Below are 11,594 nucleotides of genomic sequence, written 5' to 3'. Positions count from 1 at the left end.
AAAAAGAAAAAAAAGAAAAAAAATACAAAAATATGGGGATTAGACCAAAACCCACATGTTAACAAAAAAGACACATATGTAGACTATATCTATTCATAAAGAATTCTAAGAACAAACTAAATGATAGCCTATTATACCCATGAAAAGATTATCTATGAATAAATCCTAAATTAGCCAACTTATGAGCACACGCATTTTCTTCACGAAAAATATGAGTAACCCTAAACCTGATTTTCCCACACCACAGTAATTAAGACAAATATTTCATCGATTATGAAACATCCAAGGAACATTAGTCCTAGGAGCAAACGCAATACAAACCAAAGCAGAATCACATTCCAGCCAAACATTAGTAAGCCCCATCTTTTGAGCTTCCGCCGTAGCATGTATAACCTCATAAAACTCAGCAACAAGAGCAGTCTGAACTTAAAGAAATGCAGAAAAAGCTCGAATAAATTCCTCCATACTCCCACAGAAAATACCTCCACAAGTAGCAAGACTAGGATATCCCGTAGCAGCCCCATCAATGTTAATTTTAACTTAGCCTGGTGAAGGAAACTCTCATCTAACAGGAAGAGAACAAAGAACTTTACTTTACCAGTACAAGTATTAATACAAAAAAACTTACGTTGAAATCTAACATATCATTCTTCATTGAAGTTTTAGATGAATTTCCCACTAGATAAGTTAAATATTTAATAACCGAAATAACCCTAGAAACCTCAATCTTATCCTGAAAACGAGCATAATTCCTCATATGCAATATCATCCAAATAGAAAAAGTTATAACAACAAGCTTAATCAAATTAACCAAAGGATTACCATCACTCTTAATAAAAGAGAGAAGATCATCCTTATTAGAGAATAGGAAAAATCTGCCAAACCCAACTCCAAATACGCAAAGCATTAGAACATTAAAAAATTAAATGTTGAATAGATTCCTCGTGTTTTGTACAAAGTGTACACATAGAACAAATATGCAGACCTTTATTTTGAATGTGTTGATTTGTAGGAAGTTGTCCATGAAAAACTTTCCAAAGGACGAGAGTTTTGGAAGTATGAAGACCAAATAATTTTATCCCAACCACAGGAAACTCCTGGATCCAATAAAAAGTCATAACCGATTTAAGAGTGAAACAACCAGACTCATCTTACATTCTCATTTTCGTTGTTCGTCTTTGATTCGTTTCCATCACATCTTAACCCGAATATCAAATAAACAAACATCTTATCTTATTTTATTTTAATTTTAGTTGTGTCGACACTTTAAAAATATAACTCGTAATTGTAATAACAAAAGGAAAAATCTCAAAATCTTAACTCAACTTAATCCAACCCGTTAAAAAAAAACTCAACCCAATATTTCTATTTAGTGAGTTAGATAATTGATTTCCTAGAATTGTATCCAACTCTAAATTTTGTAAATTTATTACAATTTTAAACTTCTAAATTTGAAGTTATGAAATAATAGAAGTTACACAATCTTATGCTTGGGATTTCCATTCCCCTTATCGACACTGGTTCCTAGTGGATGCCCCTTTTCCTTTTATTTATTGGTTTAACATTATGCTTCCACTATTATTATAAATCAAATAACAAAATGCAACTATAAACATAATATTAATACTTATTTAGGTCAGATTCGTCATCAACTTTGGCATGAGCCACCTATGAACTTTATTGACTTGATCGTACTACTTCTATTCCTATTATATTCCTTCCCAAACCTCATTTATGTCAAATCCAACTTTTATTCAACTCTAGTATAAGTGCCATAGCCATTAACTATAAAAGTTGCTCCAAAAATATCAAATCAAAATACATAATTCAATTTATTTGAAAACATTTTCAATTTAGAACTACTATTACACAAATTTTAATATCCCTACAATAAATATGTTTTTTTTTATTCTTTTATAAAGTGAATACATTTTAATTTTCATATGTATGCAATGTCTTTCTTTCTTTCAATCACTCATTGTTGAAGTTGATATTTTTTGTCTCTATAATTTACTTTAAAAATCTAATTTTATTTATTGATATGGTATCTTATCTTTTATATGAAATAATTGGTTAGTATTTATTAAAATTCTATATCGACAAAGATAAATTTATTTCTTAAAATATATTAAAAAATTAACTTTAATTTTAATTTAATCTTATAACACTAATTGATAAGATGAAATTTGTATTTATTGTGAAATGTAATTATTTATATTTCTGAAATCCTTAATACTGTGAAATATAAAAGAATTTAACAAGTGTTGTGAGTTAACATAAATAAAACTTAAATATTTTTAATAAAAAATAAGAAATATAATAATCTTAATGATACTTAAAAATATATTTAATATTAAATATTTGACATGACTAAATCTTATGGGACGACGATTAAACCGTTGAAAGTAAAGAAAGGCAGAGAAAGTGTCCACGTAGGATTCAAGAGTGATTAATGCTCCAAAAAGCAAAAGCAAAAGAAAAGGTAGCTAGTCAAAGAATCAGGAACATTACATTACAGAATTGACGGCGTCAACTAACAAACAGTGCTATTAACGGAGGAACGGACGGCGTGTGTTACCTTCTGTCATAGCATAACAGAAAGAAAATGAATTAGCATGTTCTTATTTTCTGATTATATTAGAAGTAAAAAATAAAAAAATATAACCCATATAAAAAGAACTAAAAATTTATAATAATTTGTTTATTCTTAATGTGAGTTCCGTTAGTTTCATTTCTATAATTTTTAGAAATTGACATTTTCTTGGTGATGAAGGATAATGCAAAATGATATTTTATGAATATTTGATAAAAATAATAAATAAATCATTAATGTATTTATAATTTTAATAAAAAATATGTTGACTGGCATATTTTTAATTTATATATATCATTATAAGAGTAATATTGAAGTTGACAACTAAAATTTGTCATTAAAAGTCAAAATAAGGTTACGTTAAATGTTATATAAGCTATTTTATATCATTAATAGATCCTTTTATTGTTGATACAAGTATCTTTATTAATAAAGTAGTTGAAAAATTAGTTTCATCATGATGTTATTTTTCAAATAATTACTAGATTTTTCCAGTTGAATGAGAATATTAATTTGTTAATGCATTTAAAACCATTTAAATAATATAATATACCCACTGATAATGTAAAGTTGTTGTAAATTTACAAGTTTTTCATAAACAAAAGAGAATCTTTTAATTAAATCAATCATCTCTTTTAATCTCTTAAAGATATAAAAAGTAACACGTAGGTCATTGAATATTTTTTGTGAAATTTATCTCTTAATAATTAGCCTATGTTAAAGTCTATTATTAATATTTTCGTGTATAATATTAATTTCGTTGGTGTACTAGTTAAAAACTCTGTGTATTTATAAAATTTATGGGACCTGATTTCCTCATTTAATAATAAAATGTTAACAATAATATTTTCATGTATAATATTGTTTGTTATTTATTAACTTACAGATATTCTCATATATCATTGGTTTTATTTTTAATTTCTTAAGAACCAATTCAATATTTGAAAGTCATGTAAATATTACCATCATATATTATTGGAGTTTACATATTAACACCTATTTATTCAATTAGGTGAAATTGACAAAATTGCAATAAATATTATTTTCAGAAAGATATTTATTTTCTTAACACAATAAATCAATGACTATAATTAATTTTTAAAAGAAATTGAAATGACTGATATTTTACTTTTTAATGAAGTATATTATTTTTTACTAATTTATAATTAAAGTAAAAAAAAAAAATGTTTCAGTCAAAATAACGTCTTTATTGAAAGAATAAAAAATTGAATAAAATAATTTAAAAATATTGATAGTATTGACATTGAATTGAATGAGGTTGGAATGTGATTAAGAAGACCCTAATTATTAAATATATGTATTAAAGTGTAGTATTAATATTTGAGTTTTGATAAATGAAACATTGATTAAGTATTGTTGGTGAGGAAAAGAGGCACCTGAGTCAATGCAGGTCAGAGACACGCACCCACACACCCTCTCCCCCGCAAACTCTCTCTCACACTAACTGTGGCGTTTCTTGAAACCCGAAACGTTTCGCTTTTCCACACCATAAAACCAGCAACCGCTCCAAACCTTCACTCTCTCTCAATACTCCGCTACTGCGCCATGGCTGAGCGCCGCAGCCCCCAAGCTCTCCCAGAGCCACACCCCAAGCCAAACGATTCTGACCGAGAACCGCACGACGCCAACCAAACACAACGACTCACCGAATCGCCCTCCGCCGCCGAGTCGCAGCGCGTCGAGTTACGGAGTTCTGACGAGCGTCGTACGGAGTCCAATTTAGAAACCCTAGGCGGTGCTGTTACCTCTTCGGTTCAAACCCTTGCTGTGCAGCACCATCGCAGTGACGGTAATTATTTCGTTCAGTGTGTGGCCTTCTTTTCCACACACGCATATTCGAAATGAATATTTATATTTCAGTGAATTGTTTGGTTGATGTGACAGATTTGCAAGGGAGCTCTGCTGCGTCGAATTCCAGTGGCAAAGCCGAAAGTAAGGTTAGATAGCATTTATCTTAGGGAATTTGATTTAATTATTTTGAACGAGATTTTAAGTGTTGTTTTGGTGCGATCGTTTGTTTGAAGGGTTTTCTAGTAGTTGTTCTCTGGTTGGTTAGGGATTTGGTATGTAGTGTAAGTGTAACCCGTTTGAAGAGTTTTGCTCAGTTGCAATTCTTACCAGTTGCTACCTATAGGTTAACTGGATCTTTGAATATTGTTTTAAAGAACCTAGTGTTTGGGAAGTGTTACTTTAGCTTTAAAATCTTTAACTTCCTGAAAGGTAGTATGAATTCTGGTGTTCCTCTGTTTCTTTCTTTCATTTTCGTCTTTGTTTCATAGGTGTTCAGGATGATGATGGTTGGTTTTGAATGAGTAGTCTGAGGATAATATGGATAAATCATTTCATCCTGAGATTAGATATTATGAAACTTATTCTTGGAGAATACTTATCAGGCTTCTTGATTTCCCTAGTGTAAGTAAATGCTTAGTAGTTTCAACATAAAAAAGAGTTCACATCTACCTTTTGAAGTATACTAATGATGGATCCCACATAAGGAGCTTGAAACTTTAAAAAAAAATCAAGAAACTAACTACGGGCTGCAATAATCCAAAATCCTATCAAGGGTACCTGCTGCAACTCATAATTGGCAAGTTCCAAAATTGAGACCTGAATCTGAATATTACTCGTGTAAGACGCTTGTGAAGATTTTTAGAATACTTTTCCTATCCCTGTGATTTACATTGCATTTTCCTCTCTGATGATGTATTTAGTACTAAAAAAATACTGTAGATATATAAACCATTCTTGAGCTTTTGTCTAACTTGAAGAATTTAGGTGAATTGATCCTTGACATTCTAGCTACTAAAGCCCCCACGAGTCTGTCTATCATGACTCTTTTTCCATAACTAAGTTGAATTTTAGTATGACTACTAGGTATGGTCAACGATGGACCGTGTTCTGTATGGCTTGTGTGTTAGTATGACTGGGGTATTTGTAAACCACTCTTGGGCTTCAATCAACTAAGGGATTTTTTTGGGGGGAGGTACTTAGTCCTTTTAATTTTGGAATTTGGCTTCCCAACCCAATTCAGCCTTGGAGCATTGATGAAGGGTTCAGAGTTGCATTTTGCTTTGTGTATCAATTTACAGGTGTACGGACAGTTCAGATTATGCAATACAACTTGAAAGTGAAGCGCACAACTAATCTCCTTAAATTGATTGTAAAAATTAACATAACCCACGTGAGAATTTAAGGTGCACCGAACAAACATTAACAAGTAGTCATTTGATTGCTTTTCTTGAATTAGTAATTCCTAAGATAAAGCAATCTTTATTGTGTTTTAATTAAGCATCAGAAAGTCACATATATTTTGCTTTTTTTGCACTAAAGTAGAAAATTTCTTACTCAGGAGACAGTTGCACCTCCTGAAAAAGAAATTATTCAAAGAGGAGCAGCCCAGCCACTTCCAACTCAGACAAATCGGCTTCAGCTGTCTGTGTGTTCAACTCCATTGTCTGAACTACCACCAGCTTCTGTTACACAATCTTTATCATCTGTTTCTAGTCCAACTGCACCAAAACAAAAATTATCTACTCCAAAGGTCAATAATGCACATTTGCCAGAAGTAGATAAGAAAAATCCTTCCGGTGGCAAAGCCTTATCTGCTGTTTCTGTTGCAAGGTCATCAGCATCTGATGGATATAACTGGCGGAAGTATGGTCAGAAGCAAGTGAAGAGTCCTACAGGTTCTCGAAGCTATTACAGGTGCACTCATTCAGACTGTTTTGCTAAGAAGATTGAATGCTGTGATCATTCTGGTCATGTGATAGAGATTGTTTATAAAAGTGAGCATAGTCATGATCCCCCACGGAAGACTAATTCTCTTAGGGAAAATAAGTTTCTGTCTGCCAGTGAACCTATTGTAGAAAACAGTGTTCCAGATCAGCCTGTCAGACTTCTGAAGGATCCCGATCCATCTATTTCTTCAAAAGAATCTCTACAAGGACCCTGCAGCTCTGATAAGAAACGGCCAAACTCATCTAGTATCAGTGGTAATGGTAAAGTTATTTTGAAAGAGGAACATGTAAATGAGCCAGAACCGAAAAAAAGGTAAGTTTGCATGTACTTTATAGAAAAAAAAAGATAAGACCATTTTCTTGTAACTGTGGCAGGATATAATATTTAACGTCTTCCATCTAATTTGATATCCAGAATGAAGAAAGGTGACTTAACAGACATGGATTCTCCTGTAAAACCTGGAAAGAAGCCCAAGTTTGTCATACATGCAGCAGGGGATGTGGGGATATCTGGTGATGGTTACCGATGGCGCAAGTATGGGCAGAAAATGGTGAAGGGAAATCCGCATCCCAGGTGAATGTCTATATCTTGCTTCCTTTTTGTTTTCTTTTCCTTTTAATTTGTCCAGTCCTTAGCATGTTTCTTTTTTTCTTTTGCATTGACAAGTTTATATCCTTACACAATGTGGGTGAAAAATAAGTTGTATTTAGATTTAATAGGTGTCCAATAAAAAAAATCTGATAAATTGTAGAATTCAATAAGAAATTGTATGTTGGGTTTATTTGCTTGCAAGGTCAATGGTGTGCAATGCAAATACATTATTTCTAGCCAGTGCTTTTTTTGCCATTTGGGTTAGTATTTAATAATTTTGCCCCCCTCTCTCTCTATATGCGCTTGCACACACACATATTTTCAACTTCCCTTTTCTGTGGTAGTTCTATTCTAACTGCTGAGCTTCATTAACAGTTTCTTATTGTGTAGGTTTAAACTTTATTTGAACAATAAATAACTAGTTATATTTAATGACCCAGGATGAAGGCACACACATGTATCCCGTGCATGTCTGTATAATTGTATTAGTATGAATAACTGAATAAAAAAATTGCTTAGAGAGCTTTAGTTTTTGTGGGAAAACTAAGCCAAAACCAACATGAACTGAGTGCTAAATTAATAAATGAAACAGTTCTAAAAAATATTGTATCTAATGCTAATGAAACAGGAGCTGTGGCTAACTGTTGAATTTTGTGTTAAACTAGGACTTGTCTGTCCCTTTCTTCTCTTGTTCCAAGAAATGATGAATCCATCATGGTAGCATGTATTATTTAAAACTGAAGTTATTGGTTCTTTAAGAGAATATGTATGGACTTCTCAGTAATACCATTTCAGACTGCTGTATGTCTGTGGCTTGTGTTTGCCAAAGAAACCAAAGCTCACAAATAAGGAGTAATAACCAGAAAACTGTAACTTCTATAACTTGAATTTTCTGATGAAAATATAGTAGTGGAACTCTTTTTTGTGATAATTGACACAGATTGTGTTTCGAAATTGAATGATGTTGCTCATTTGCATAAAGACAGGTTTTCTTTTTAGGTCGGCTTCCATTGAACATAGTAAAGTCAACCGTCATAAATTAAAAATTAGTTTAATTTTATTCTGTTGTTGATCTTTTGAGTTTTGACTACATTATTAGCAGTCACAGATTATTTTTTAGGTGATTTTTATAAAAATAAAATGTATTGGTTGATTTATCCAAAATATTAATGATTGGCTGAGTTTGTGCAATAAAAGAGTTAGAGTCTGTATATTTTCCTATCTGTTATGGATGCAAGCCTTCAATCAGTTGTAAATAGTAAGTCAAAGTTTGAGCCGGATACTGATATATTTTCCCTGCACAAAGAACAACCATTCATTCTGGAAATTTTATCAACAGCTCAAGTAATATATTGGGAAGGTCTATTTTCCAACTTGGATTGGAGTTTCAGATATTCTGTATTTTTTTTATATGCATATTTCTCTCTCCTTGGTGCAACAAGTAATGAAAGAAGAATCTTAATTACATAGAACGTTGATTTGCTATTCCCAAAGTCAACCAGAGTCAATAACTGGGGCATGCATGTGCTCTTTATTATCCAAAACCATTTGGATGCTAATATTCTCTAATTTTCTTTTTTGGTTTTGCATGTTAGTGCATGTCTGGTTTTCAGTTTGAAAACAGATAAGTATGTTTAAAAAGTAAAAAGGAAAATGCTGTCTTGTTTGTTTTTCAGTCAAACATGATTTTAAAATGAGTTTTAGCATAATTTTGCAAAACTATTTTTCTTTTTTGGTTTTGCATGCTTAGTGCATGTCTGGTTTTCAGTTTGAAAATAGAAAAGTATGTTTAAAAGGTAAACAGGAAAATACCGTCTTGTTTGTTTTTCAGTCAAACATGATTTTAAAATGAGTTTTAGCATAATTTTGCAAAAGTAATTTAATCGAAACTTGAGTTTACACAGACTTAGTTTGTGGTTATTTCATTTACTCTACGAATAACTATCAGTGCATTCCTTCCAAAACAGGGAGGATGAGATTCTTGTCTTAAGTAAAAGATGTGTTGGTGGTGTAGATCTTTGACTTCTATTATTTCTTGATAAGTGCTGCTTCGAATGGGCAAATGGACAAGGACAGATGTCCAAGTGATGAAGTATGTAAAATACAATATGCTAGTCATTAGGGCTTGTTTGAAATTGCTTTTCTATTTTATTTTTAAGATTTGTTTTTTACCTTAATTTCAAAACTTGTTTAGGTCCTTTTAGAATAATTTCTTAAAATAATAGTCTGAAAAATATTGTCTGGATGCTGCTGAACTTCTAAAGCATTTCTTAAAAACCAAAAGTGAATGAAAAATGTTCCAAATAACATTCTGACATTCATCTCCTAAAAATCTTCACACCAACATGTCTACGCCACTGGAACTGTGATGCTAGGTGCGGGCAGTTTTTCAGCGAGACTACTTTGGGATGTAAATGAAACGGTGGGTGCGAGCTGTGGTGCCTCCTCCTATGCTTAAAAGTGACTGACTTGGAATGTAGGGTGGGGTATTGCCATGCCACGGACAGCTTGGTATAGAGAAATCCAAACCATTGAGATCTTCACAACTTACTCCATGGGAACAAAAGCAGGATTTTTCTGTTTGTCGATCTTTAACAATAATAACTTACTTTCTGAAACAGTAACCAAACAGCTGCTCTACTTGTCTTCTATATGCCACTGACTTCCTCTTTTTTGTTTTTATAATTTGACGATTGAAATTGTAATTTATTCCTTTTCTTCTGATCACCCCTTGATTTTTTTTTCAGGAACTACTACAGATGCACTTCTGCTGGATGTCCTGTTAGAAAGCACATTGAATCTGCCGTAGATAACTCAGATGCCGTCATTATAACATACAAGGGTGTACATGACCATGACATGCCTGTGCCCAAAAAACGACATGGGCCACCAAGTGCTCCTCTTGTGGCAGCTGCAGCACCCACCTCCATGAACAGTTTACAGGTGAAGAAACCCGATTCCCCACATAACAAGAAAGTTTCTACTCAATGGTCCGTGGACACCGAAGGAGAACTAACTGGGGAAGCCCTGGAGCTTGGGGGTGAGAAAGCAATGGAATCAGCTCGAACGCTTCTGAGCATAGGTTTTGAAATTAAGCCTTGCTGAATTCATGTTTCAGAAGCCATGCATGCAGTTGTAACTAAATTAATTGGCGGGTGTCTTGTAACTTCATTGCTTCCCATGTTTATCCTTTTTAATTTCTGTTTCTCCTCCCCACGTAGGCTTGTAGTGGAACAGTTGGTGTGTATTTTTGCTTGTACACCGCTTCAACTTGTCTGAAACAGTTTGCTAGTAGTGGAACAAATATAGAATTGATTGACATCATTTTATTCTCATGGTCGTGGAGGAGGGTAACACAAGCATTTTGTCATTTTCATTTCCCGTTTTCCACTCCATTGCTTAAATTATTCCATATGAAGATTATGACAGGAAATTCCCTTGTATGTGTTGCTCAATTTAACAAAAAGGAGCAGCAGACATAATGTCCTTTAATAATAGTTCAAAAGATTCATATAACTAAAAAAAGTTTATAGTGCCTTAGTTTAATTCAATTTTGATTAATCTGTAATAAAGTTGAGTTAGTGTCCTCCCCTGAGTAGTAGTTGTAATCATAAATGTACCTTGGAGGAAGATTTTTGCTTTCAAAAAAGTGCACGAGTTTGACGCCACCAAGGGTAGCAAGAACTTGATGTTTCCATGTGAGAAAGTTATCTCCCTTGAGACTGACTGGTGTGGTAAAATGTTGCAGAGTGAAGGAAGCCATGGTTGCATTACAGAGAGAGAAAGAAAGAAATGTATTATTATAACTCGTAGTCTACACATGCATGAGAATAGATTATATATATACACAGAAGAACGCAGCGAGCGCAGAGACCATGCATGGGTCTAGGTAGTTAGACGGTATGGTTAACATTTTCACAAGCTGCCATGTAAAAGTTTCTACCCTTTTGGATGAGACTAATGTTTATGTAAGGTTCTTCTTGAAGGGGTCCTTTTAAGATTCACACCCTTAACACCGTAAATAAAACAAATTTAGTATTTTTTCTAATATATTTTATTTATCCTTTTATTTCCGCTAGATTATGAATTGATTTTAAATTAAAATAATAAAATCTTAATTCTTCCGTTACATTATAAATCATGAATTTTTGTTTTATTTAGATGCAAGAGAAAAAGATTAAGATGAATAAAAGTAATGACATAAAATGTATATTTTGTTGATAAATGATATTATTTTTGGAATTATTTGTATGATAGATTTGTAATAACCAAAGTGATCAAATTTTTATATTTTATTTAATTCTTAATTACTGATGAATTTTATTTTGATTAATATATTATTTTTGGAATTATTTGTATGATAGATTTGTAATTATCAAAGTGATCAAATCTTTATATTTTATTTAATTCCTAATTATTGAAAAATTTTAGATCAAATAGAGGTGGTGAATATTATGGAAAGTATGATTGATGAAAGTGGACAACACCCTAATTCATTTGCTAAGTTCCTTAAGAAACGAGGTATTTGTACTCAATACACTAATCAAGCCTTAATGGATATGGTTAGGAACATGTTAAGTAATTCTTTTTTTTATCTTGTGGATGTATGTTTTTAAAAAAGCTGGCATGTATTTGTTGAACAAGGTTCCTA

General features: G+C 32.3%; 1 protein-coding gene across 1 annotated transcript; it reads left to right on the top strand.

The window, feature by feature from the left end:
* The first annotated feature begins 3,936 nt into the window (after positions 1–3,936).
* Positions 3,937–10,267, top strand: WRKY32 (WRKY DNA-binding protein 32). Its single transcript, XM_068608089.2, has 5 exons — positions 3,937–4,403; positions 4,499–4,551; positions 5,964–6,664; positions 6,767–6,925; positions 9,691–10,267. Exons 1-5 carry the CDS (start codon positions 4,160–4,162, stop codon positions 10,046–10,048), a joined length of 1,515 nt encoding a protein of 504 aa, XP_068464190.1. The 5' UTR covers positions 3,937–4,159; the 3' UTR covers positions 10,049–10,267.
* Positions 10,268–11,594: the final 1,327 nt, after the last annotated feature.

Source organism: Phaseolus vulgaris, chromosome 3, assembly GCF_051622355.1.
Source record: "Phaseolus vulgaris cultivar YP4 chromosome 3, ASM5162235v1, whole genome shotgun sequence".
NCBI lineage: Eukaryota > Viridiplantae > Streptophyta > Magnoliopsida > Fabales > Fabaceae > Phaseolus > Phaseolus vulgaris.
This window is presented reverse-complemented; position numbering and strand designations above follow the sequence as displayed.

What these genes read in the sequence shown, in the direction of transcription:
- WRKY32 (XM_068608089.2), top strand. Translation starts at nt 4,160, where the DNA reads ATGGCTGAGCGCCGCAGCCCCCAAGCTCTCCCAGAGCCACACCCCAAG. An exon ending in GCAGCACCATCGCAGTGACG is followed by an intron (nt 4,404 to 4,498) that starts GTAATTATTTCG and finishes TTGATGTGACAG; the next exon opens with ATTTGCAAGGGAGCTCTGCT. An exon ending in GTGGCAAAGCCGAAAGTAAG is followed by an intron (nt 4,552 to 5,963) that starts GTTAGATAGCAT and finishes TTTCTTACTCAG; the next exon opens with GAGACAGTTGCACCTCCTGA.